The sequence below is a fragment of the Megalops cyprinoides genome, chromosome 14, assembly GCF_013368585.1.
Source record: "Megalops cyprinoides isolate fMegCyp1 chromosome 14, fMegCyp1.pri, whole genome shotgun sequence".
Taxonomy (NCBI): domain Eukaryota; kingdom Metazoa; phylum Chordata; class Actinopteri; order Elopiformes; family Megalopidae; genus Megalops; species Megalops cyprinoides.
This window is the reverse complement of record NC_050596.1, coordinates 12,090,289-12,117,538: the sequence shown is the minus strand read 5'-3', so window position 1 is coordinate 12,117,538 and position 27,250 is coordinate 12,090,289. Positions and strand designations below refer to the sequence as shown.

The 27,250-nt window shown below is 42.9% G+C and overlaps 3 protein-coding genes across 4 annotated transcripts; 1 reads left to right on the top strand and 2 right to left on the bottom strand.

The window, feature by feature from the left end:
- The first annotated feature begins 447 nt into the window (after nucleotides 1-447).
- Nucleotides 448-5,443, top strand: LOC118789385 (E3 ubiquitin-protein ligase TRIM39-like). 2 transcript variants are annotated; one of them, XM_036545783.1, is made up of 11 exons: nucleotides 448-492; nucleotides 717-838; nucleotides 1,308-1,349; nucleotides 1,678-1,782; nucleotides 2,194-2,325; nucleotides 2,773-2,934; nucleotides 3,041-3,178; nucleotides 3,630-3,675; nucleotides 3,779-3,805; nucleotides 4,025-4,051; nucleotides 4,368-5,443. In XM_036545783.1, exons 1-11 carry the CDS (start codon nucleotides 474-476, stop codon nucleotides 4,895-4,897), a joined length of 1,350 nt encoding a protein of 449 aa, XP_036401676.1. In that variant the 5' UTR covers nucleotides 448-473; the 3' UTR covers nucleotides 4,898-5,443. The 2 variants fall into 2 exon arrangements, with proteins under 2 accessions (XP_036401676.1, XP_036401677.1); XM_036545784.1 differs by lacking the exon at nucleotides 717-838 and having other exon boundaries at nucleotides 466-492.
- A 3,188-nt stretch (nucleotides 5,444-8,631) lies between these two features.
- Nucleotides 8,632-18,852, bottom strand: ttf2 (transcription termination factor, RNA polymerase II). Its single transcript, XM_036545276.1, has 19 exons — nucleotides 17,999-18,852; nucleotides 17,303-17,438; nucleotides 16,648-16,827; nucleotides 16,348-16,505; nucleotides 15,774-15,855; nucleotides 14,932-15,033; nucleotides 14,075-14,225; nucleotides 13,350-13,455; nucleotides 13,011-13,195; nucleotides 12,489-12,642; nucleotides 12,080-12,171; nucleotides 11,855-11,934; nucleotides 11,330-11,466; nucleotides 10,465-10,635; nucleotides 10,244-10,299; nucleotides 9,767-9,920; nucleotides 9,269-9,351; nucleotides 9,005-9,079; nucleotides 8,632-8,795 (listed from the first exon to the last, which is right to left on the bottom strand). The coding sequence occupies exons 1-19, from the start codon at nucleotides 18,719-18,721 to the stop codon at nucleotides 8,651-8,653; spliced, it is 2,970 nt and encodes a 989-aa protein (XP_036401169.1). The 5' UTR covers nucleotides 18,722-18,852; the 3' UTR covers nucleotides 8,632-8,650.
- LOC118789250 (transcription termination factor 2-like) lies at nucleotides 18,763-22,372 on the bottom strand. Its single transcript, XM_036545595.1, has 6 exons — nucleotides 22,298-22,372; nucleotides 21,836-21,947; nucleotides 20,128-20,214; nucleotides 19,842-19,911; nucleotides 19,024-19,222; nucleotides 18,763-18,857 (listed from the first exon to the last, which is right to left on the bottom strand). Exons 1-6 carry the CDS (start codon nucleotides 22,329-22,331, stop codon nucleotides 18,763-18,765), a joined length of 597 nt encoding a protein of 198 aa, XP_036401488.1. The 5' UTR covers nucleotides 22,332-22,372.
- Nucleotides 22,373-27,250: the final 4,878 nt, after the last annotated feature.

Below are 27,250 nucleotides of genomic sequence, written 5' to 3'. Positions count from 1 at the left end.
TATTTCTTCCCACAAACCCCAAAGCTTCTTAACTATTTCCCTAATGCAGACCCTTATACTGACAAGATAGGATCAGGTGTATTTTACACATGCCTACAACACACCATTACACCAACACACATTGCCAGTTTTGAGTGTGATGACAGTTAACTTGACATGGTATGACTGGGGTGCTACAAAATTGGAGCTGGCAAACCTCAAGGTCTGAAATGTGTAAATTTAAGTGTTCTTCACCATCTTTGGATTCAGCAAGAATTCATGAGCTACAACAGAAATATTTACCTTGTGATATCTTCCAGTTAGTAGATAACTTGTTAAAAATGACATTGTCTGCTGCATTACTTAATCTTAACTTTTGTGTTCTAACTGGAGAGAGGGAGTGGTGTGGAGGAGGAGTCTCTAGACTTATTCAGTAGTGTCAAGTTCAACTTCCCTCTCTGAGTGAAGGGAAGGGCATTTGTGATCTGAAAACCATGGCAGCAGTAAGGGCAGGTAAGAGAAATGTGTCAGCTTCACAAATGTAACATTTTCTGGTTTAATCTGAGAAGAAAAATTCTAGGATTCCTGGGTGTTATCATTCTGAATATTGTCATGTTTAAAAATGCAGATGAGTACATTTTTAATGTGTAGGGGTAGAATAACAATAGTAGGTCTGTAGTGGGGATTTGAATGTTTTTGTCTCCCCTGGCTCTTAAGACGCTTTCATGTTGTTACAGACCACACAACCAATTGGGATTCCCTCAGTTGTGACAGCTGTGGAGGTCATTGGAAAAAAGAAAAAAAGCCTCAAATGACTCGTTCACAGGCCTGGACAAAACCGAACATGAGCTCTGATCTGGTAAAACAAGCAAGCAGCAACAAGGGAGCAGCAAACATGCCTGCCCCTCTGCAGTCAGCATATCCAGGCAATGCTGATAATGCATTCCTCTTCTGTGATAATCTGAAGCAAAACACAGAATCTTCTGTGAGCTTTATCATATTTTTAAGATGCAAAAGAACAGAAAGAAAACCACAATAAAGTAGGCTGTCTAATTTGTGCAAGAACCATTTTTGGTAGACTCCTGATCTTTTGAGTGTGTATTGTGGATTGTGTGTATTGAGTGGCTCTGTCAGTAAAAGTGCCTGAGGTTTCAAAAACAAGGCTGAACCCTATGGCCCGGGTTCGATCTCGTATCATCAGCTGTGGATGATTTGGAGCCCATAACGACAGAACAAATTACTTTCCAAACAAAGTTTGAAAAATTTCTGAAAGTACTGATTGCAGATTCCCTGTGCGAGGCATTGATAACACATTTCTCTCTCTACAGGTACATTTGATCAAGAAGGCAGTGGAGGTCATGCTGCCACAGGTAAGAGGAAATTTAGATCAGTTTGCATGTAATCCCAGTGCATTTGAAAGCTTGCATATGGGGCTTTACATTGTTGAGAATTGACAGCTGTACAATTTCTAATTGAAGAAGTTCAGACACTGTCACTGTGCTTTCATTTGACCTACTTTTAATTCATATGGTTTATATCAAATATTTGTTTTTTGAATTTGCATTGTTTTTTGTTGCCTGGGCCATTGTGATTTGGTGGTCTTGTAAAGTAGTGAAAAGGGAATGACATTACATGCTGCTTGTACAAACAGTAATCATTCTGACAGTCAGTGCTCTGTATGCCTGCCTTCCACCACAGAAACTCCAGTCAGCCTCCAGATGTACTGTGAAAGAAGCTCAGTCTCTAGATGAGTCCAAACGCATCATCAGAGAACTGGCCCTTGAAGTCAACAGAGTCTCTCGGGTATGACAAAAACTAGCAGACAAAAAACAAAAACATCAGCAACATAAGAAATAAGTCAGCAAACTGAGAAATGAACAAAGGGGAGAAAAAAATTAATACAGATCATTGGTTAAGGTAATAAGAGATATTTATTTATATCCAGGGAAAATAACCTAGCTAACGTTTTATTTACCCATAAATAAATGTAATGTAAATAAATGTAAACTGGGTATTTCCAAAAGAGATTCATGTAACATATGACACCTTTCTCGTGTGCAAACCCCACCCGGGGAATCAAACCTGCAACAATATGGCCACAAGCTCAGTCCCTTAACCACTACAACTACACTGCTGCCTTTGCGATTTGCAGGTATGTCTGTTGTAAAAGAGGGGCTACAGAAGCTAATAGCCTTTCTGTTCCATACCTCACAGCACAAGAGCCGTGCTGTTCTCTCAAGTGTAACTGAGGACAGCTGCAGTCTGCAGGAGTGTCAACACTTCATACTGCAGTGGGCTGAGGAACTGAGGCACCTCCCACAGAGAAAAGAAGAACATAAAGCACAGGTATACTTTATACAGCTAAACAATACTGGTCAAATAAAGCAGGTACAGGCAACACAGGCACAGCAAGAAAAATGTCACAAGCAATATACACAGTACCTGTAGATGTTGATGCATTTTCACCTACAAGAAGTATGTAGCCTGTGCTATAGGACAGTGATGGAGTCTGTTCATAGCAGATGCAATGTGACAAAATGAAGGAAGATACAGGCACACCCAGAATAGAGATATATAGATGTGAAAGCACTGTCTTCCATATCTGTATATTTTGGTATGAATACTGTGAATGTGCACTACTGTAAGTAAATGAAACATCCCACGATATGCTGAAGCAAAATTTATCATGTACCAACACAAACAACTACAGAGTAAAATTAGGGATGCGCATAAGACAAGAAAAGTTTTTCTAATTATAGTCTCCCAGGGAATGACAAGCTCATGTTGTAACAGATTCCAGCAGGCCAGAGCTCAAACCAGACCTCATCAGATGCCAGGAGCACAGTGAAACAGCAGCAGGCCCAAGATCTCTGCAGTCCAGCCCAAGAGGAGAGGCTGAAGGAAGCCCAGCTGACCCTGGATCAGTGGGCCTGGAGTCTCCAGTCTCTGCCAGAGGTCTGAGGAGAGCAGACAGCACTGAAATACATGCGTAGCACTCAAAACTATGCATAATTGTGTTGACCCCTATTTCACTAGTGTAACTAAGCCTGTCTCCCCACAGAATTCTGTGTGTCTGGGAGAGGATGTTGATGTGGTTCTGAAGGAGCTGGAGAAACGGTGGAAGAAATGCAAGCTACCAAACATGCTCCCAGTTCTGGAGTTCATCATGTGGAGTGTGATCCAGGATCAGCCTCAGGAGGTCAGGCCACGATGCTTTACTGTATTCTCTGGATTCTAATCTGGATTGTACTTCACTATTCATTAGTGCTTACTAGATTTGTTCCTTAAAGGGTGGATTAATATAAATGTGAGTCATACATGCTCATACTTCACATTTAGGGGTTCAGTTAATCATCAGCACAAAGTAGTTGATTAAGTAAGCTCTGTATATTTGCAAGAACCATGACAGTGCTAATTGACAATTGACTTGTAAAGTTATGGTTATGTTTGTAGGTTTAGGGTTTGGAGAAATATCATGTAATTCTTTCCTTCCTCAACTTCTTATTCTAGATAATTTAAGTGTACAGCATATAGATTATATAGGACTTATGCACTTACATCTTAACTACAAGTTTATTTTGCCTGCTGAATAATTGGTTCAGGTTTTTGAGGTCTTTGATGTGTAAGTGATTGAGCTGTCTGTTTTACAGGGCTCTGTACCTCAGGTCAGAAGTACATGGCGATATAAGAATAAAGGTGAGTCTCTGCCCTGTTCTGTATTCTAGAAAAATACTCAGCTTGTCTTTTATTTAAAAATATTATGCATTTACCAAACTCATGTCTTTGTTTCACCCTGCAGCTGCTTTCCACCACATTCCCAGCTCAGGTCTGTCAGGCTCTCCTTGCTCACATTAATATGTTACATGTCCCTCATGTATTTCTGTTCAAACATTCTCTCACTGTCTTGGATTATCTGTCATGTTGAAGTTGACTCCTCTCTAAAATTAGACCTACATATAATTCTTGTGTTATACACTGCTTGCTGTTTGAGTAGTACTTTGTTACAAGGACCTCCTACTAACTCAAGTTCTGTGTTTTTTCACAGTGTGGAAATGGATTTGTATGGAAAGAGGTATGTGACTTTTAATAAAAAATCAGAATAGATCAATAATCACATCAATGTCAGTCACCTACACAATGTCTCATTTTCTGGGGACAAAGAAATGTTTTGATTGTGACAGATGTATTTTATCAGATGACCTATGATAATCCGAGACCATGTGTTATGACTCATGTCTCATATATTGTTTACACCAACATCTATGGAGAAGCCGTTTCTGTCATTTGTTGAATGGTAATTTCCTTCATGCTCAGGGGAAGTACTGTATGTTCAAGGATTATATGGTCATTACTCATGTCTCATTGTAATTGGTTTCATTTGCTTGCAGCTGACATCAGGCTGGATCCAAGCACTGCAAATCCAGATCTTAAAGTATCTGCAGATGGAAAAAAGGTGAAGATGGACACCATCATAGAGAGTGAACACAACCCCAGAGATGGGAACCACAGGTCTCCTCATAAGTATGATGGGTGGTGGTGTGTGCTGGGAACAGAGGGCTTCACCTCTGGGAGACATTACTGGGAGGTGGGGGTTCAGGGTAAGAAAGAATGGAGGGTTGGAGTGGTGAAGGAGTCTGCAGAGCGCAGGGGCTTCATGCCGCTGAACACATACACAGGCTACTGGACTTTACGTTTGCAGCTTGGGGTGCTCATGGCCCTTACTGCACCGGTCTGTAAACTCCCTCAGTTGATTCCCTCCAGGGTGGGGGTGTACCTGGATATAGAGGAGGGGCAGCTCTCCTTCTATGATGTTGACAGAAAGTGCCACCTCTTCACTTTCAATGACAGCTTCACTGAGAAAGTCTTCCCTGTGTTTGGAACAGTAGAAACAGACAAAGAGATTGTTATCCTCACATAATCGGTTACCAGTTAGGTAGTCCAGGTGGGGGGTTGAATTCGAGATCAGAAAGGCCATACCAACGACTTTAACAATGGCACTGGGAGCCGGGATGGCTCAGTCAGTTAAGGGACTTGCTCCATGTGCAGGCTGAACCATATAGCTGAGATATCGCTTATTCCAGTGTGGGTTATGCCATTAGACATCAGGGGCCTGTAGAGGCAGGACATGATGGGATTCATCCCGCTAAGGTAGCATGGGTCAGGGCTCTTCAAGTTACCACTGTAAGGCAGGGTGTGATAATAGATTGCAAGAATGGGATTTTATCTGAAATACTGCGACAAGGAAAAAGGACAGGAAAAAAACAGATCATTTGTATACTTATGGGGTCCATAATGCATCATTCAGTGTTAGGATCTAAATATCTGAAAAAGAGTGTGTTTCAGTGAAAACCCCTCTTTAACATGTTTGGGACTTAAAAGATGAGACTTGAAAGTTGCATTTGACCAAATGTCTGATGTACTGTGTGATGGAGTGTAATAATCTGGAAATAAAAATAGAAAACATCCTGTCCACATTTCTCTGATCTTCAGACTGTTTTTTCAGACTGGTATTTATTTATTACTAATTCAGAATGCTGAAAGTCTTTAAAAACAAGTCAAAAAAACCTAACAATTCATTTAAAAAAATACAAAGGCTGCCAGCGTAGGAAAGCCAGGATAGGTGATGTATGTTGTTTGTTGCTTTTTAACACTGACGTCATTCCTGGAATGTTTAGGGAAACCAGTTGAACATACCAATGAACTTGATAGGGTTAGATATTATAAATGATAATACCTAACCTTTTCAAGTTCAGTTCCAGGAAATGACAAACCAGTGCAGCAACATTCAATGTTTTCAAGAGTGGCCAACTATTCTGTACTTTTTAATATGGGTTTTGCAGGAGCCTTTGGGACAGCTGAATGTATATTTTTTGTGAGCTTGTAAGTTTTGTAGTTACTGTTGAATTGGTTAATGGACTTTAAATAACCATCAGTATCCTGCAATATTTTATATAATGTTGAAGTGAAAAACAGGAATGTCCCACTAAACCAGTAATTAAGCTTAATTAATCAAACCCAGACAACACTGGAAGCATTACTGGTAGTAAGTGTAGTATAGTCTGACCTTCTGCAGCCAATTCTGAATCGGTATCCGCATAATTAACTGACTCTAACTGCCACTTCTTAGGATGAGATGCTACAGGTCAATTCATGTACTGAACATGACTTTCCTTTAATAAGGGTGGGGACAAGCATAGGAAGAACAGCATCTCTTAATTGAATTTAAGTAATGTTGTTCTTGCTCAGTCATTCCATCACAAATAACAACTCATTATTTCACCTTATAAGCACAGCTGTATTATCTGAAAACTAACACAGACTGACATTTACTTTAACAGTTCTTTCAGGTCCTGTACGTATTTCAGAACAATATCTCCTTGTTGAAGGGGTTGCATCCTAGATACTTAGCATCCTCTCTGAATAAACACTTCTGCTGTTATAGTGAACTCTGCACTAAAGAGGTTCAATAACTAACCTGCCACAGATTTATTTCAGAAAAAAATGCCAAACATCCAGTGCGTTAAGGTCACTGAGCCACCAATGTGATAAAACAGAAGACAAGGTCAAAAGCAGCATTGTTGATTGTTATCCAAGGGATAAAGTGAAACTGATCTTCATCTGCATGCATTCTCTCATGCCCAAATATGCATGCATACTGGAATGCTGATATGGACATGCACACGCACACAAACACAGGCACACAAACAGGCAGCATGGATGTAGCAGTGGTACTCCAGATTTGGATCGTGAGAAAGGCACTGTTGAACTGCCTCAGTAATACCCAGTTACCCATACTCAGATTAAATGCAAAATGCATGATAGTTGCTCTAGTTAAGAATGTCATGCTGTGACAAGACAGGACCTGTGCTGGGATTTTAACAGGTTGTAATACAAATATCACTATTTAATCTTCCAAGGGTTCACTTATTCAATAATCTCAATCAATGCTAAAGATCAATAAAAGCAATGCTATACAAAATGGAAGAGATTATATGCACATTTAAAATTTACAACTGCCAGATTTCTCTACAATAAAGTTAAAATGACCTTTCAAACGATAATGATTTCAGTTGAGATTGTGATTCACTGTCCTGTGCAACATTGTTTGTGATGACATGAAAAAAATATGAAAAATATATTTTTAAATTCAGAGCAAGATTCCAGTATTCCAGAAATCTCTGATCCTCCACAAAACACCAGCAGTGACCTTACTGGGTAAACAGTCTTACCTGAATACAGAAAATACAGAGTTAAGCTCAGGTTGAACAGAAACCAGTATGAAAGTGAAACAGAATAATGGCGCTGTACCAGTTTGCCCACATTATCGGATCATCTTTCAGTTAGAACAACACACCTCAACTGACAGTTTCTCTGTCTCCCTGAGCTGCTCACTACCATTGACAGCTTCAACAGCATCACCATATATCAATTAAAAAGCACACTAAAGTTTTCAAAGACCTTGAAAGACAGAACCATTCTTAATAGGTCAAATAACAACACAAATTAATATTTGGTTAAAACTAAATGGTTAAAATTTGGTAAAAACTCTTTTCTCTATGCTTCCGGTGTTGCTGTTGGTCTCTCTCAAGATTCCAGTGGCAGCACAAAAAACACCCACATCCATCCTACCACAATACAATGCAAAAAAATGGGCTGGGAGTTTAAGCCAGCCTTTCAGAAATGCTAATTTCATTAGCACTGCATTTAAATGACTTAACTATCAAAAAGAAAATTCACCTTCCAGGCATTGAAACCTCCAAACTAATCTGAATTCAACATCTCCCTTATATTACCAAATCCATTAAAACATCTGTCATTAAGAGCAAACTGGCAGCATGCATACAATCATGCAAAATCACCAAACACAAAATATTCCCCCCCCACCCCCCTTTTTGGCACAAACCTGACTTATGAATTGCAGGAAAACTATTTGAATTTAGATAAAAGAGGGAAAAGGGAATCACTCACACGTTACCTATTCCCCAGCTCCCCAAGTACTCTCCCATTCAATTAATTTCTAGACAAATTTTATCTACACAAGCAAACCCTACATTTATGAGATTCAACTCCCTAATCTAATCAGACATACACAAAATTCGACGTACAACAAAAAGAGTTTTCAAGATCCACAGTGGGTTGCAGCTTGTTGGTGGCATTTTGGCCCCTCTGGAAACTTTCACCAACCCACAAAAAAGGCCCTGCAAAAACAGCAACTCAGAACTATTCATATGCGTTCCTCAGACCAGTCACATTGGCTAGCTGCAACTGGACTCCAGCCAAGGGTGGAGGTGCCACACAAAGGCAGGGGTGTGATTTGACTGACACTGAACTTTAACACCCTTTGAGTTAAGCTTGAGTTAAGTTAAGGTTGTTTGTCTACGAAACAAAATAAAAGTACCAAAATGAAAATAAACGCATGGCATTAAGGTATGAGGAAGACACAGAGCTTAAGGTGTGGGGAAACTGTTTTACCATTTTCTGTGTCTGTACCTGCTGCGGCAGTTTGGCTCCTCTCTATAAGTTGTCCTATACACATTTAAAAGACTCAAAGACACAAACACAAAAAGTGCAGTTAACCATTTCAAATAATTTTATTTGTAAAATAATCTCAACAGCGTACTAATCTGTAGTGCTGTATACTTTGCAGCAGAATAAACCCCCTACCAGGCCCTCAGACTCCAAATATAACTCTGAGGTCAGCCAGGGAGAGCTTTGTGAAGGAGTCCCCGGTCCCTGAGAGCACCTTTGTGGCCAGCTCCTTTTTCTTCTCCTGAAGAGAGGAGATCTTATCCTCTACTGTACCTTCACAGACAAACCTTCAGGAGTGGAAAAAATTGTTACCATATGAAACATTTCACCTATTATATACATAATCATACCCACCCGTCATATGTACCTTAGCTTGAATAAGCAAAGTTCAAAGGTGGGCACACCTCCACACATGTATGTGTCCTCACCTCAACCTCACCTGTTAATCACACCCCAACCTCATCTGAAAAGGGGACACCCCCACCCCAAAACAGACCTGTGTATGGTGACGTCACGTCGCTGGCCCACTCTGTAAATGCGGTCACAGGCCTGGTCTTCAAGTGCCGGATTCCTGAAAAGGAGTCACTGTCTGTCAGCTCAGACTCACTGCTGTCTCACAGCTTAACAGCTTATTGGTCTCATTCTCATTTTTGCAATTACCATGCACAGAACAGTTTTTCAGCAGAAATTAACATGCAGTTCACTTCAAGGAAGAAAAAACTAGAGACAGTGTTAACAATCATTAAGGGATGTGTCTCACCAGTGCATGTCCAGGAGGAAGAGGTGATTCCCTCCAATTAAGTTAATGCCAACACCCCCAGCACAGAGAGACACCAGCATCACCTGTAAACAACCATAAGTACAGACACAGGAACTATATAATGTGTTACCACCACTGTGCAACACTGAGGCTCAGAATAGTTTCATTTTGTCTAAAAGCATCTCTGGAATACCTTCATTGCCTCATTAATAGCACTGCAAAGCAACCAGTGAGGGCAGTATCAGTACCCAAAGCCCCCAGCCTTGATCCTGAGGTGAAAGGTCAATGCTAACTGAGAAACAGTGGACCTTCATCTAAACCAAGCTTTTATCATCAGCCAGAGAACAACTAGTCACCTGCATTCCTAAACATATACACAAGCATACTCATATATACTTTCAATCTCATATCCTCTAATGCTGCAGGTCTCTGTTGTGAAAAAGTATGTGAGAACACAGTCTCACAACATTTTGTAGTTGGGCCTTCATCTCGCAGTACCTGTGGTCCTTTGGGATTGGTGTTGAACTCCTCAACCAGGTCCATTCGTCGCTTGGGGTTGACCGACCCGTCGATGACTGCGAACTGCAGGCCCAGCCTCTTTAGGTGAACTGCCACAATGTGCAGCATACTGGTCCACTGGGACACGATCACACTGACAGAAGACATTTTAATCAAGCACAGAGCCGGAAACACAGAAGACATTTTAATCTATACCATGGGCCAGAGTGGAATGTTACTGTAGATGTTGGTCTATAGACATGGTCACACAGATAAGACATTTTAAAGAATAACAGAGAGAACAGACCATTTAATTAAATGTAAACTTAAAACCAACCCGAGGTGTTGTATAGCACAGTATATTACTGATTGCTCATATAAATCAGAGAGAAGATGAAAGCTATGGAGAACGGGAGATGTGGGACTCATAAGACCATGCATGGGTTAGGGCATAAGCCTCTTTCTGCAGGTGTTCACCTTTTCTGAGAGTCATGCTTCCGGATTTCCTTCAGCTCTTGGAGGACAGCTGAAATCTAAAAAAAAAGAACAAACAATTAAAATCAAATCTTTTCTGTATTTAACAATAGCAATGGGAAGGTGATTTAACAAATATTAAATGTTAAAAGTTGTCTCAGGTGGGTGGAGGGGTCTTTTGGGGGTCTGTTAGAGTTCTGTTTTGGGGGGGGGGGGGTCTCTACCTTGGTGCTCTCACTGGTGTCATCAAAGAGCTGAGAAGGGAAGCGGCTGCCGTTCAGGGACACGGTGGCCTCGGGCCCGGGGCCGGACGACTCGGACAGGGACATGGCGCTGAGCTGCTCCTCCAGTGACAGAGCGATCCCGTCCCCCTGCAGCTCCGTCTGGTCCAGGGTCTGTGTGGGACACACGTCAGACTGAGCCACACCATGAAAACTACACACTCAGACCGATCTGAAGCATCTGAACATGTCTCACACTTTCAACCTCACTGCATAAAATCTGGGAAAATGCAATGCCTTGGAGCTGCTTTGACAGTGTCTGTGTAGGTGTATTTTTATAATACAACTTGTATTTAATGGGATAATATGGCTCTCTGTTGCCTTATGAGGTACTGCTCCACAAGTTAAACTATACTTGTGATTTGCTGTCTGTATTCTGCAGGGCAACATCTAATAATCCGTAAACTACCATGGATAAGGATGCACGGCAGTATATAAAGTGTATATGTAAAGGTATGTCTGTACATGTATGTGCAGGGACATTTCTAGCTGTTGAAAAGATTCGGGGTTAAGTCAAGTTTGCCTGGGGCTTGTCTTTTTTTTTTGAAGGGAGATCGGCATTGGTAGGTTGGGGAGGTTATATCTACCCTTATAATAAATAAATATTACCACACCTTTGGATGCTGCAAGTCAAGTTCTGCTCTGTTACACGGTCTATCTGTTGTTTTGCCATAAACACCTCCTTTTTTCAGGGTGAAAATATTCAGGGCTAGGCTATAGGCTAGGCTATAGCCCCGAATGATTGGACCTAATGACGCCACTTTGTGTGTGTGTGTGTGTGTGTGTGTGTGTGTGTGTGTGTGTGTACCTTCTTCAGTAAGGACAGGTGACAGCAGCACTGCCGGAGCCGCAGCAGCAGTGACAGGATGTGCACGGCGCTGGAGGCCTGGGGCTGCTGGGAGGAGGACAGCGGGTCGGGCTGCGACATGCCAAACTCACGGGCCACTGCGAGGAGACAGACACCTACTGCTCAATGAAACTACTACCACTCACCACTCTACAAACACCTATTGGTCATTAAGCTACCCAAACACAAACTCCTACTGCTCACCACTCTACAAACAGCTATTGGTCATTAAGCTACCCAAACACAAACTCCTACTGCTCACCACTCTACAAACAGCTATGGCTCATTCACCCGCTCAAACACAAAGACCCGCTGCTACAGCGTTCTACAAACATCTATAGCTCATTAATCTGATCCAACTGGAGTAGCAAGGATAATACAGCTTTTGGTGAAGGTCCAGGAATATTATTCTGACAGACTGAGGTTTATAACACCAAGGACTAACAACACGGGATGACTCAAGAAAGCCAGCATTTGACCTCTGACCTTTCTCAAAAGGATTGGTGTGGCTCTCCTTTGTAGAGTCGCCCCCTTCATGTCTCTTCAGGTAAGACTGGAGGGTTGACCTAGAAGAAAAGACCAAAGCAAATGGCAGACATTTGATTATAATGAAGGCAGGTGTGACCTCTGCTCTAAATACATCAGACATGGCAGTAGTGCTGCAGTTGTAGACAGCACCTCAACTTGCTACACTGTGATAATGTGCATTACCTGGACCGGGCGAAAAGGACATCATAAACTGACTGTTCTTCAGCTGACAGCTTCAATCGGTGAACCTCGCAGGTTCGATCAGGCAGGGAAACCTACAACATAAAAATACAGCACTCAACACCAGTGAATAAAGAAACATAGGGTACAGCAACACAGAATATTACAGTATTTTTACCAGGAGGCTCTCATACAGCAAAATTAATGCCACAACGTGTGTTAAACAGGGGTTACTAATATAGCGATGACAAATACTATACAATATGGAAAGAAACTGGCAATTAAAATCTGTGCTTTAGACTTTCAGTGTCATTGGAAATTTCAAATAGAGCTCTGATAAATACTACACTAATGTAGCTTTACCAGGGTTTATGCTCCAGAGCTCATAAAAGCTGTAATAGTGAGGGTTTACCAGAGGTTTCCCGGAGGAATCCAGCTGAGTCTTGGTCCTGCGGAGGAGCAGCGATTGGGTTAGGATGTTCAGTCTCTCTCCACCCCTCTTGGAGCCATTGTCTACCTGGGCCTTCCACAGCTTGTATTCGTCAAAGGGAGAGCACCTCAGGAACCTGCAAAAATGCGAGGATTCTTACGACTACCAGTACGCCATCCCAATCCTCAGTGGAATGAAGCCAATCTATTTCACTGCTGTGGGATAGTTTAACTTTGGTCGTAGGGTCCAGCTTGCGCCAAGACCAAGCGTATTTATTGTTTGAGCTACTCAGGAGTCCAGAAACTGTCTTAAATTAACTTAATATAAATCAGAAAGTCTCTATTGGTGTTTGGAAAACTAGAAGAAACTCTCCTGCGTGAATAGTGAAAACAAGGTAAAGATTTTCATTTTCAAAGTATTTTCACACAGGATCTAAAATCGGGGTGCCGGATAGATCCTGGCTATTTCACAGATGGTGATGGGCGTGGCAGGGCAGGGCCTTACTTGAGTAGGGAGTACATGTCCAGCAGGTTGTTCTGGATGGGGGTTCCGGTGACGGCCCAGCGGGCTCGTGCCCTCAGCTTGCACACGGCTATGGAGGTTTGGACCTTCGGGTTCTTTATGTTGTGGGCCTCATCCAGAACCACCCGGGACCAGGAGACACGAAGGAGCGGGGGCAGGTCTGACACCTGTGGGGCAGAACCAAAGGGACTGGAACTCCTGGGGGACAGTGCGAGTGCTCCTGGATACAGGCCCCTGACGGGCAGTGTGAACGCTGATGGTATGTTTTACAGTACATCTTGGTTTAGCATGAACACCAATACAAGTTATAAGTATATGTACCACTCCCTCCGTGTCCTGGCTGGGCTTGTCTGCCTCCTCCTTTTCAACAGGAATCTCTTTGGACACCAGGCTGTAGGTGGTCACCACCACATCATGCTCAGCCAGCCTGGACAATGCAAAGAAACATTTAACACAAATGTGACTGAACAAAGCCTGAATATGTCACTGACCTTTTACCAGAGGCCTCACAGAAAATCCACAAACGTTAACAATCCATTACAAAAGCCTATGAAAATGTCTAAAGTTGTAGACTCTACCATTTGCCTACATGTCAGCACGTTCTGAAGGTGTACGACACTCACTAATAAGCCGCTTTGGATGAAAGCGCCTGCCAAATGAATAAATATAAATGTACAACATAGCAGCAGCTACTCGTGGATAAGACTTGGCACCAGTTGCACAGATAAGGGAAGCAGAACCGTTTTATTCATATAGTTGATCCAACTGGTAATATATCTGTGTTATATGTGGTATGTGCATACCACTTGTATAGGTGTATTAGCAGCTACTGGGCCAGTATGAGTAGATCAGGTGTATCAGTGGTACAGCTGTTGTCGGTAAGACAGAGTAGCACTGGAGCAATATCGGTGAAACAGGTGGGTGTGAAAGTAGCACGGCTGTATTAGCCAGTACAGGTGGTCCAGGCGAATCAGCGTTACAGGTCTGTGAGTGTATGACTGCTACCAGTCAGCGCAGGACCTCCAGGCCTTGCGGATGGCTCTTACAGCTGTGCGCTCCTCTGCCTGTTGGGCCCGTGGTACAGGTACACAGTCAGACGGCTGCTCTTCACATGCTTTTCGATCTCCTTCTTCCAGTGGTGGATGAGGGAGGCGGGGCAGATGATCAGGGTGCCCTGGGAGTCTATGAGGATTGAGTCTGTGCAGAGCATATGGACACTGACTCAGCAAGGCGTAGAACACAGGGGGAGTGACTCACTCAGGCTCAGGGGCCATGGACACTGACTCAGACAAGCACAGAGCATACGGACACTGACTCACTGAGGGAAAAAAAAAATCATCTGTTAAACTCCAGCAATACAACCATAGACTGGTGATGGCAGACAGGGGCTTTGTTCAAGTCAACCCATGTATTTAATATTCAGGATGGCATCAAAATGACACAAAAATGCCCACTTTAATTGATTATTATTACTATTAATTAATTATTAATTATTATTATTATTATTATTATTATTATTATTATTATTGAATACATTTAGATAAGTCAAATTATAGATGTGAATATGAATGTCAAAACTTCCTCCAAAAGACCTCTATATGCATTGAATTTCAGGAAAGTCTAAAATGTCATGGACACTTGTCACATGTTTTATTTTCACACAGAATCACCCATTCACAGCATCATGAGAGGAGCCCGTATAAATTTTCAAGAAATCAGTAAATTGTAGTAACCAAGATCTGACTGGTTCGATGTCACAGCTCCACTTGACATAGGTGTTCATTCTATTGTCCAATCACAAAAACAGCTTGCCAGTGTTGCCAGCTGGATGGACTATAGTTTGGAGAACTTTTTTTAGGATGATAAGAAGGATGCTATATTGGGTGTTCGTGAAGGTCATCACCGCTTTTGGAGATCCAGCCCTCTTCCTTCTCCTCCTTCTTCTTCTTCTGAGCCAGGATCAGAGCTATCATGGTCAGAGTCTTCCCCAAGCCCATGTCATCCGCTGAGGGGGGCAGGAGCAAAAACATTTTCAAATGCATTAAGAAAAACTGACCTACTAAAACAAGAGAGTCTGAACACATTGGGAAATTCCAGCATGGATTGCTTTAGTCGAAGGTAGGCATTGCATGGGTAAGTGTGCCACCTAGTGAACCTCCAACAACACAACATCTACTCTGCGTCAGACCAGAGACACGCTCTTTATCCTCTTAAGTGTGATATCACGGAGGAAGGACAAAACCACAGACAAATTTAGAGAAACAGCTTTGGGCCAGCCAGAGAATGTAAAATGACACAGTCACAACACAAAATGTTCACTGCATGAATACTATACAAAGGGCATTGTGATTTGCATTTGTGCATTCAAGGAATTGCCAGATACAAAAATCCACTAAAATGGTTACTATTCTAACACACAGCAGTCTTTTATTCCATCTCCTTTAATTGAGATATATCAGTAACATACACTGCTTAATATTTATATACAAAAATAAAGGACTGCACATGATGTAGGATACAGCTTGTAATGCAAGAGTGTGACAAGAGGTAGGCAGAGTGTTGCAATGCAAGCTGGGAACAACATTTTGTGCTGTGCTTCCAACTGCCAAGACTTAAAACTGCAAATGACAATATGTCACTGTACAAGAAAGCAGTTTATAATCACAAACACAAAACCTTTACATTGACAAAACACATTGCACTTGACTCATTTGGGAAAACAGGTATGATGCATAAGAAAATTACCCAGAATCCCTCCACAAGGTCTCTGTGTCTCTCTCCAGAGCAGCCAGGCCAGTGCCTGCTTCTGATGAGGGAGCAGGTTCACCTGTCCCAGGTAAAAAAAAAAAAAAAAAAAAAGAAGAAGAAGAAAAGGTCCATGAGATTGTTGCCATGACAGCATAGCCACACTCAAATTCATGCCCATTATGACATTCTCTGTGCTGTTCCCCTGTAGTGCGAGAATGAGTTAAACTGAGCAAGCCCAATATTTCACTGCGGATGTAATCTGACTCCAGGAGCGATAATTTCACTTCTAACAACAGCAGTGCATGCTGGTAAAACACTACTGAACGCACCTGCTTCACTCCTGGCAGGCACAGCTTATGTGAAACATCAGTATGTGAAGCTCTTACAACTGGGATGGAGGGAGTTGAGAACAGGGGTGCTGCGATGTCATTACATTGTCAGTTTTATACAAGGAAATACATCATTTCTATACTATTGTATATGATGTGTATGGAGTCTGCTGAGGGTGGCAGTACTGCAGTGATGTATGTGTGTGTGTGTGTGTGTGTGTGTGTGTGTATATATGTCTCACCCTGATGCCTTTGGGGTCAGGCGCCTCTGCGTCCGTGCTTGGGCAGGACTCCAGTGAGTGGTGCAGGTGGTCGATGGCCTCGGTGGTGGCGTTTCGCACAGCCAGCATCCTGCTCTCTGTCATTCTTCCCCCGTACAGGGCGTGGCTCTGAGGGTTTCCTGACACACAGACACAGAGAGACAATACAGCACCTGCCACCCACTAACACCGGGCACAGCAAGAGTGACAGACTACAGGCACACACCTCTCCGATAACAGACAGACTAAAGGGTTTATTCTATGGAGAGTACAGTAACTGACCTCCATAGGCCTGTGAGGGGCCCTGGCTGAGGTGGAGCCCCATGAGGCTGGGAGTGGCCTGCCGGACCTGGGTGTGGAGGGGGGCGGGGTCAGGCAGAAGGATGGTGCCACCGGGACGGCTGAAAGGGTTCGAGGGGACGGGGGCAGCCACCTTGTCAGCTCTGCCATCACCCTTCGATTCTGTAACAGGCGACACAACAGCAGTGTCTCTGGCTTTCTCAGGTAAGCAGTGCAAGGGATACATTTTTGCTTGCATGTTGTTCTGATCCAGGGTGATTTGCACAGCACATTTAACTGAAGTCAAAGAGGTCAAAAGTACCACAGCAGTGTCCCACACAAAAACTGTAACAGTTTAACAGTCTTTACAGTTTAACACTTTAACAGTCCTGTTCCTTACCACTGTGCCACACTCTGACCCTAAAATAGTCACCAAGAGGTGAACACAGGGAGTGCTCATCTCTCCTATTAGTGGCCACTGGTTAGGCGGTTCATAGATAACCCTGAATAAGCTAATGGGACTGGTGGTTCTCTGACCTGGTCTGTCTGATACAATGAATAAGTGAGAGTTTGGTGTTTTTTTCTACCCAAAACATAGTTATCCTAGACCACAGTTGACCGCTTGTAACCTAAACAAGTGTTTGAATGGCTGACCCACCTGGGCCGTTGGCATCAGAGGGCAACGCAGCAGTCAGACTCAGGGACTCCAGGGCGTCCTCAAGCTCCTTCACCTGGCCCTTCAGCCTCTCGCCCTTATCGGGCAGAGCGGAGATGTTCACCACCGACAGGGTCGCCTGGAGAACATTCGTTCACATACATTCGGTTCACACTGGTCATGCTGTAAGGCATGGACTTTTAAAGGTATGTGCACTTGCTGATGCTGTAGACACAGACAATGAGATGAGCCACACAGATGCTAAAGCTGGGTGCATCTGCACAGAAACTACACACTGTGTTGTCTTAAAACAGCCTGTTACCTCAGACTAAAGAGGACATCATGGCAGCACGTAGGAATTCATTTTCAGCGCTGTCACTTGAAGGTTACAGAAGGTTAAACTCAACACCAGGAAGCGCATTAACCTTACCCTCAGCTGCATTCTCATGTACTTTCAGAACTCTGAACAGAAGAAAAGTGTGAGTGCTGCTTTTTCAAATGATCTCTTCAGACTGTTCACACAGCAAAAAAATACCCCAAAAGCTGTCATTTAATATATTTTTCACCTGTTACCCCTTCTGTAAGCACTGTACAGAGACCAGCTAAGCCCCGTCCTTGCTGGTGAGTTTCTCGTTAACAGTGATATAAAAACACAGCACAGGTGAGTCTGTCAGTCAGCTGGTCAAGCGCGGTCTGTACCTTCTTCTGTTTGAGCTGGGCTGAGAGCTGGCTGTGCAGGCTCCGAGGGTCTTCCTGCTGGGCCTGGACCCGAGAAGCCGGCTGGAACCCAGGGAAAGAGGTCAGGGTCTTCTGCACGGGGGCCGACAGCTGTGGAGGAGTCTGCTTGGTTCCGGGCTGGACGGAGACCAGCAAGACATCGTCGTCTTTATCGTCCTCCTTGCACCTCTCATCCAGCTCCAGTGGCTTCTCCCTTGTATAGCTGCCACTACCCTGGCCCTGCTGTCTGGGAAATGGAGGCTCCTTCTTCCCTGCAAATTCTGAGCAGCGTGCCTCATGTTCCTCCTCAGCATGTTTTTTTTCTGTCAGGCCCTGGGCTTTGCTCTTTTCAGCATCTGCCTCTCTGGGTCTCTCATTTCTGTGCGCCGTGACATCCCTCTCCGCAGGTCTGCTGCCCCCACTCTTCCTGCTCTGAGCTTCCTTTTCTGGGTCCTTCTCCTTCCTAGCATGCTTTTCAACCTCTTTACTGCAGTGTGGTCCACCTCTGTGCTGGTCGTTTTGGGCTCCCACACTGCCCTCTTTCTGGACTTTAGGGTGTGAGGCATGTGATTTTTGGGACTCTCCCCCGTCTGCTCTCCCTCTTTCTGTGTGCTCCGCAAGTCTCTCTACACTACCTGCTGTGCTGTCAGGTGGTGTTTTTCTGCCGTTCTGCGCCTCACCTGATGCCCTCTTCTTTACCCTCATCCCAGCAGGAAGCTCCCTGGTCCTCCAGGACTCAGACACTTTCACTCTCCCTTCATTGTTCCCTGCCAAACATCCAGCCTCTTCTCCTCTCGTACACTCTCCTTCTTCCCCTTCCCCCTCCCCTCTCCCGCCATACCTGAGTTCACTCTCCTTCTTTCCCTTCTCACTTTCTCTCTTTTCTTTTCTTTCTTTACTTTTCCCACTCCCACTCTCTCTCTTTCCTTCCCTGTCCCTCTCCTTCACTCCTTTTTTTTGCCCGCTCCCTCTTTCCCCTTCTCCTTCTTTACTTCTCCTCTCCCCACCTCCTTTTCGGCTTTCTTGCTCCCTCTCTCCTCTCTCCTTCATTTTTTGCTCACTCCTGCTGTTCCCTCCTTCCTGCAGGATCCTCCATTCTGACGGTTGCCCGGTTTTGCTTGGAGCCTTGAATGGATTCCTCTCCTGGGGGAGCTTGGCGCACTGAGACTCTCCATCTGCTGGGGGATTCCATCCCTTTGCCTCAGGCTGCAGGAATGAGCCACAGCACCACACCATGACCGAGGTGTAACATAAACACGGTGTTACAACATGACTGAAAGGACATTACTGCATTATTACATCATGAAAGACACGTGAAATCATGGCATGATCACAGTATCACAGCATGAATAAATCATCACAACGAGAGCATAGCCTGCAAACATGAATACTGCTTCACAGCATCAATATAGTTTAGGTTTATGCTATGTTTGTTTTTCCCCTTTATGTAACCCTGAATTCAATCCTCTTGTACTCTTGAACGTAAGCTATTTTTTTTTGGGATGACATGGCTAGTTTCAAACCCAGGCCGTACAGCTCACACTGCACTCACAAATAGCATCTGTCTGCTGAATGAGACACCTGCTCAGTCCACAGGAAGGCTGTTCAAGGCAATAACCCCCTAACTTAATTGGTTCACTTAATTAATTGTCTGTATACATTTGCACAAACACAGTAAAACTAACAGTATAGGGCATATAGGTAATCATGGGTAAGGAATGAGCAAATCACCAAGATGTGAGCCTGGCACTCTTGGCTTTGAAACACAAGAAAGGTTCTGCCACTCCCAGCTTCACCACAGGAAGAAATGTATGTGCGTGCATACCCCCTTCCACGGAATGCTTCCACACCACTTCTTCCCTTCACTCTTCCCCGAAACGCAACGGAAGAATAACCTACAAGAAAAAGAAAAGGGGCATGTTTACATAATCTATGAGAGGAAAGAGAGAGGATTTATTTAAAGGTCAGAATATCCCCATAATTTTATCACTATATAGGCAGACATCACAAACGGCAATGCGGTTATCATTTTTATCCTACTTGCTTGAAGCACTTGCTCTCTCTCTCTCTCTCACACTCACACACACACACACACACACACACACACACACCTGTAGCAGCCCTGCTGCTGGCTCTGAACGAGTGCTTGGAGCTCCACCAGAGAGTCTTCGTGATGTAGGCAGTGAGAGGGAGGCATTCTGGGAAAACACATACACAACAACAATGCTGTGACTTAATACCATACACTCAGACATCAAAACAGCCCTGCTTTGACTAGAGCATTAAAAACCTACAGCTCCACTAAGATTACTTAAATTATTTAAATTCCTTTTCTGCAATCCTTGTCAATGTCCCTAATGCATATTCAATATAAAATAAAACTGAAAGGGAAATGTGTGATTATCAAGAGTGACTTTGACTGCAATCTGTAAAGACAGGCCTCTAAGTTCAATACATTATTACATTAAATTATTAACATACAACAGACATTCTCATCCAGAGCAACTTACACATTGCATCTAATACAGTGGCATGAAAAGTCTTGTGCATTAAAAGATTTATGCAAGCACTCTTATGCAACATTTTGTAATATTGGCATTGCTCTGTGCCTACACTGAAAGACCTACTCTGCCATGCTATAGACACAATTCACAACACTCATTTTGAAGCCTAACAGGTGCTTTACATAAGAAGCGTCCCCACCCCCACTCATTGGAAGCATGGAGTGAAGAGGGGAACGTGTGCATGTTCACCTACACAAAGCTTGCTGACATACTGCAAATATACATGACTTCATGGGCCACCTATGCAGGACCCAGGAGGACCATGCGGTTACCAGGCTGTAATGAGTAACTTTTTAATCTACAGGCGTTTTAAAAGTATTATCAACTGATGTTTAAATTTACTGTTAGCTGGAGCATACCACGAGCTAAGGGGTGGGGTTACTATCATACAGTCCTGCTTAACAGAATCCACCATGCACAAATTTACTCAGGCTCTCTGTGCCAACATGAAGCTGACACTGCCTTCCTCTCTTGAAATGTGTCAGCCTCTGAACACAGTACATGAAGGTAATGTGTCCAGGTCCACTAGGTTGCAGGGGTACAGTGTTCTACATGACAAGTATCACAGATATGGAATCTATTCACCTAGATATCTACATAGTGGCAGAGTGAAGAATTCAAGAATAACCACCCATTTTGTTTATTTAAGGCTGAACATAATGTGGGACTCAGTGGGAGCTGGGTGTTATTTACTACTCCTTCATCTTGGCACAACTCATGTTTTTGCTTGAATTGTCATGGGAAAGTGGGCCCTCAACCGAACAAAAATGGGAGGTGTGGGCGTTGCGATGGAACTGGTCATCTGTTGTATAGCAGCATTTTGGCCCCTGTCCTCTCAGAAGTGACACAAGGTTCTGAAAACAGGAAGCCATCAAAGTTGCCTCAGAATGTGCTTATGCGAACATGGATTTATTTGGCAGTTCTGGGACATGTACACAGGATCAGGTGTGGAGGAGTATATACATATTTCTTTGGGTACAAACTAAAACGGGCACCTGTCCTTACTATATAAACCAGAGCTGCCAGCCTGGTATCAAAATCTCATCTCATGTCACCTGCCAATCAAAAATGCTGAACCCATAACACACTTCAAAAATAAAAGCCTGAGCCCTAACCCAACCCCTAATCCTTACACTCATTCTAACCCTAACCCTAAGGGGAAGCGATTTAGATGTGACACCTGCTTTTCAAGACTACTAGACCCTACAAACAGCCAAAGCTGGCAACTGTGACGTCTTTCCACAGAAACACATACTCAGCTGGCTGCGTGAATCCGCACGGCGTTCCCTCTCTGGCGCTGCACACATAAAAGCTCTTCCCCTTGTTCGGCCCATCTCTGACGCCGGTCTTCAGGAAACACGGGCTCTCTGGATGACGAACACAGGGAACTCAGATAGCATTGCTTGCAACAAAAGACGTTTTGTATTAGTTTTTACACAAGAAGCACGTTACAGTTTGGCTGGTTAGCGGCATCCATACTGTCTCTGCAAAATGGTCCTGTCTAGCTACTACGCTTTTGATGAAATGAAAACGCCCAAAGTTAACGTGGCAAGCTAGCTGATGCGATTTCAATCTTACTGCAACGCATGAGTTTAGATTCATAAGAAGTGACATCACCACTAGCTAGCAACGGGCTACTCGACACTAAGTAACCACACGTGTAGCTGGCTGGATCTACACTAGATTCTACAGTCAGTAACTAACAGTCTCCACTTACCGTGTGTGTCACAAAGCACTATTTCCATTGTCATGTACAGGTTTGAACACAGCCACCTCTTTCTTACATGCGCTGCCCGCTTCCTGGGAAGACGCAGTCGCAGTTTATGTCAAAGATCACTAACCAATGAGAATCCAAGAATAACCCACCATGGGCGGGGTTTAAACAAACTTTACTCTTCAGTTTGCCCAAACTCCAGAGGGCTGCAGCGTGCGTCTTTGGGAGGCCAGTTGCATAAGGATGGCGTTCGTGTTGCGGTGTTTATGTTGATATACATCCATTCAAAGAAAGATTGGATTGGAACGTCACATGAACGCTCGGCAAAAAGCACCTTCTCAACAGTATGCTTCATTTTATGTTCCCAGTCCCAGATAACATGCCCACATTAGACCAGTGTGGGATCAGTGCAGACTCAAAATGGTTGTGGGGACCCCATACTTATGACGGCTCAAGTTGACAGCCCCATGCATATTCTACAACGAAAATATTTATGAGTCCCAAAAAGTCAATTGAGCAAACAATAAAGAAAACCTTAAAACAGAGCAAATTCTTCCACTAGAATGAACAAATGTCACAAATTCATCCCTAACTCAAGTCCATCTTCCATCATGAAATGGAAATATAAAATGAAACATATTCTAACATATGTATGATTATTGATGTTCTGCACTGATATTCTAAAACTGATGACCATCACACCGGTACTGCTTCGACATTTTAATCAACTCTCTGCTTCTCTATATCAGTGTTGTGTCTAGCATAGAAGTCTCCACAGCAGTTATCCGAGGATGACGACAAGGATGGCAGATTTTGTTGTGTATGCCATTTTTAGGGTATACCTCTGGCATGTATTTGTACCAGAAGTATTCCAGGTTTCCTCATAAGCTGTGTGGAAGATTCTTACATGGTGTGCCCCACATATTCCGCAGCTGCGACTCTGCAAACTTCACACTTGAATATTCATATTTTATTGCTTTTGGTGGCTAAGACATCATTCCTCTTTTATGTAATTCTCTTCAACATATGTGTTCATTTTTCAAATTATATTTGAGCCAGTTGTCACCAGGATTGCTGTCTGACTGGATTTATTTTAACAGCTATTTTCCCATAGACATATAAGCAGGGTTATGCTCCTGAAAATATACGTATAGCTTGACAGGACAGGACACAAAGACCAGAAAGTCACAAATCACTGTCCTTGGGCTGCTGTTTATTGATGAGAGAAGGGCAAAAGAGACAGCGCAAACACAAAGGATAAAACAGATAAATCTTCTACAGTCTCCCCTCTCAAAGTCACTGAATACATATTACAAAGTAAAAGAAGAAAGACAACAAAGTAAAGCAAAGATCCCTGATGGGAAAAGTCTTTGATGCCTTGCCTAGCTTTTTTCCTTTGCTTTCACTGCCTCTTTTTCTCACTTCCCAGTCTTTCTGTTATTGGACTGTAAACTGTTTCACTGCAAAGTGAACTCAGCCTGTTAATAATAATAATAATAATAATAATAATAATAATAATAATGTTTATATGTGCTTGTAAAATATTGTATGTAATGTAATGTAAAACAAATTTACCCAGAATCCCATTTAGCCTAACATTAAATGAGCAGCCTTGGGCTATTTGACCATATCCTCCCCCATTCATTATTTTCTTTTCTTGACATCCCTGCTGTGTGTGTTTAAGGAATAGTTCAATGATTATTCAGTCAAAGACATATTAGTGTGAAAGATCAGCATTTTGTCGGTGCATACTGCACACAGTTCTGTATCGTATGCACTTTGGACTTTTAATGAAAGCAGTGGTGTTTTGTCTGTACTCTTTTATTGGATTATACACACAATTTCTCAATTGCACAGGAGCTGCAGTATGTTGTCTGAGCCGGCTGATCAGTAGAACAGTGGTACAGTACCAAGAAAGGTCTGCATATGTGTAATGTGGCATTCATGTCACTGTGTTACATTATCCTGTGCACTCTGTGACACAGTGTTACACACCCCTCAGAACGCTGTTACCCTCCATTACATTCCCCTCTGAGCTCTGTGTTTCACTCTGCACTACTCTATGTCACAGTCCCCAAACCACTTTGATGAAAAGCATCTTTCTGAGCTTAGTTACAGCAGCTAGCTGGTGAACACCCTGAAAATGGGCACCCTAGAATGTTGTGTTCATGTGACAAAGAGCCTGCACCTGTGTGCTGCTGTGAGCAATCATGGACATCGTCCAGCTATCAGTTACATAAATCATTCAGACACACAGTGACAGCCTGACCTGAGCGCATAGCATTGCACCTCAAGCACCAGCAACTAATGGCTGTCTCCCACAGCTCCAACCTCAACACCAAAACCTCACCATCTCCATTTTGTGTGGATGTGATTAGAAGAGAGAGAAAGAGAGAGACAGACAGAGAGAGAGAGCACAGTAACAATGGAAAGGTTCCCTTATAATCCTGCATAACCTTTTGCCAGCTGCAATTATTTGTTTAGTATAAAATGAGGAGACAACAGGGAAATATAATGGAAGAGTCTGACAGATGGGAGATTTTTGCCATCTTTGTTTGCACTGTAGATTGAAACAACAAGTTTCACTTTCTTTAAAAAAGGGAGGAGGGCATTCCTATTTTTACATCACTATCTGGAGCTGGAGGGAGCTCTGGAACTCCCTCTTGTGGTGAGATATTCATGACAGGACAATGCAGGAGGCCTGGAGAAGCACTTTGTTCCCAGGTTGATAAAAAATTAAGAGCTGGCCTCACTCAGGGAGAGCCAAGCAGTGGAACATTTCAGGGGTTTCTGGGAAATGAATTAACACTACAGAATGATATTTATAGTTAGAGATTGTTGCTCCTGACACAGATTGCAGTGTGTTTGTCTCCTCTGGATGGAATAAACGTAATTTTTCTAAGCGATTTCTTTGACTTCATTCCTGTTTCATCATCTGCTTCTCTTCTACAATAATACTCTACTCTCCTCTTTTACCAAAAATCCTTTGGGGATAAACCTAGTCTCCTCACTGCCCCTCTCTGAATATATTTGTTCCATGATTCACTCACGTTATGCAGTACTTGTATATATGCAATATACAAATGTTCATGGAATAATTTTTTTTAATTTTATAAAACTAAGTTCTACATAGGTCCTTGTCCTGACCTTTATCAGTCTTTTTGTTATAATCGTCTTTTTGCTGGCTTGTGATCAAATACTCAATTAGGACAGAATTCTTTGGCCTGACTTGTCTTCTCTCTTCCTCACTTCGCTCACCCTCCTTGCTTGGGCTCCTCCATCAGCTTTCTGTCATTGCTACATTTAGCTTTTGGGAAAGGATTCTTCTGAGGCTCTCAGCTATCACGGGGAATTTCTGTTGCTGTGGGGCCTTTGAATATTCTATTCATTACTTCCTGAACATTCTAGAGTGTTGCATATAGACTAATCTATGTGTATATATAATTCAGTGTGGGTATGCTCTCAAATATGGTCTTAATAGCGTATAATCCTATTATCCCAGATATCATTTGCTTGAAGCATTTTTCCCCTCTCTCTCTCTCTCTCTCTCTCTCTCTCTCTCTCCTCACATCTTAAATCCATCTGCTTTCAGATTAGAAATGGAGCAGCTGAAATACAGTCTGAATTTCAGACATTGAATTTCAGACTTTAACGGTGAGGGACAATGGATTACTGAAATGTGCGGAATTACTTTAGTCAGAAGGGGGTTACACAGCAATAATTCAACCATTTGTGATCATCATCCTCATCATCATCTGCTCCTTCGTCATCTGAGGCTGGAGCTGTGAGATATGAGGTTCCCATCCTCCTCCATACTTTCATTTTTCTGACAGGACATTCAATTAGTGCAGAAACACAGAAGTAAAATATTAGCCATTACACTTTGTGGAAGCAAGAACTATTACTGCAACATTTCTATGATTGAAGCAGAAAAATAATATGACAGCTTTATCATTACAGAAAATCGCAAGCTACAAATCAACTGGACTAATATGCTTTTAAAATAATCTTCTGATTGAAAATGTCCAAATGCAATTACTGTAAATGAGCACAAAACCAATAAAAAGATATTCTGGTAATTGCACAAACTGAAAGTAATGTAATACTTGCAATAATGCGAGAATGCAAAGATTAAGTCCATTTATGCAAGTAGCTGTGATTGTTGTATTTTTATACACACTCCATAATGGCAGTGTGGGGGGAATTCTTTGGGGAGTCTGCACTGACTAGTCTCCACAGACCTCCCAGGAAACCCCACACAACAGCAACGACTCTGTTGCTCTTCCATGATTTCAGTCAGATACAGTCAAGGAGCCTTGGCGATGCGTTTTGCCCTATGAAACAGTGGCAAGAAGATGATCTAGGGATAAAGACTTAATTGAGTTAGAGTGCATGAATTAATAAAAGCATTAATTAGTTGAAATAATATTACAAATTACCTTTCTGATCAGCCTCAAGCTTAACGACAGAAAAAGGACTCTACTGTATGAGGCAGGGAAATGGAACAGGCTCAATGCTGATATTAGAAAGTCAGCTCTCCTTAAATAGGCATATAATTCCCCTGGGCTTGTTCTCTCCCAGTTTTTTTTGCTAATTCTTGGCACATTTTAAGCCCTGGTGGCAATTTTCAGAGGTTCCTGTCTGTGTGGGCATAGTGAAGATTCACTTTCAGCCCCGGGGGTGAAGGAAACTTGGATGAAGACAATGTAAAGGAGAAAGGCAGAAGTATGGGATGAGAGTGTCTGCTTCCCTGGTCCTCTGAGAGTTCAGAGAAACAGGTGATGATCACTTTCATGGTACGACAAGCTCACACAGATCTTAGCCTCTTTAATCCTGTGCACATCAAGGACTGCTGGAGGCCAGTTGAGGCCAACAGAGGCCAATGAACTCTAAGATAGAGCCAGAGCTGCTCATACATCAGTGTTTCTCTATGCCACAGTTACATTTCGATTACAG

Coding starts and splice junctions, on each gene's coding strand:
- ttf2 (XM_036545276.1), bottom strand. CDS start 18,721: ATGAGGGTAAAGAAGAGGGCATCAGGTGAGGCGCAGAACGGCAGAAAA. Junction 16,828..17,302: donor CTCTGATGCCAACGGCCCAG/GTGGGTCAGCCA, acceptor CGCCTGTTACAG/AATCGAAGGGTGATGGCAGA. Junction 9,352..9,766: donor CCAATCCCAAAGGACCACAG/GTACTGCGAGAT, acceptor GGTTGTTTACAG/GTGATGCTGGTGTCTCTCTG.
- LOC118789250 (XM_036545595.1), bottom strand. CDS start 22,331: ATGACAATGGAAATAGTGCTTTGTGACACACACG. Junction 20,215..21,835: donor GGATTCACGCAGCCAGCTGA/GTATGTGTTTCT, acceptor GTGTTTTCCCAG/AATGCCTCCCTCTCACTGCC. Junction 19,912..20,127: donor CAGCAGCAGGGCTGCTACAG/GTGTGTGTGTGT, acceptor TTTTTCTTGTAG/GTTATTCTTCCGTTGCGTTT.
- LOC118789385 (XM_036545783.1), top strand. Junction 3,806..4,024: donor CCACCACATTCCCAGCTCAG/GTCTGTCAGGCT, acceptor GTTTTTTCACAG/TGTGGAAATGGATTTGTATG. Junction 4,052..4,367: donor ATGGATTTGTATGGAAAGAG/GTATGTGACTTT, acceptor ATTTGCTTGCAG/CTGACATCAGGCTGGATCCA.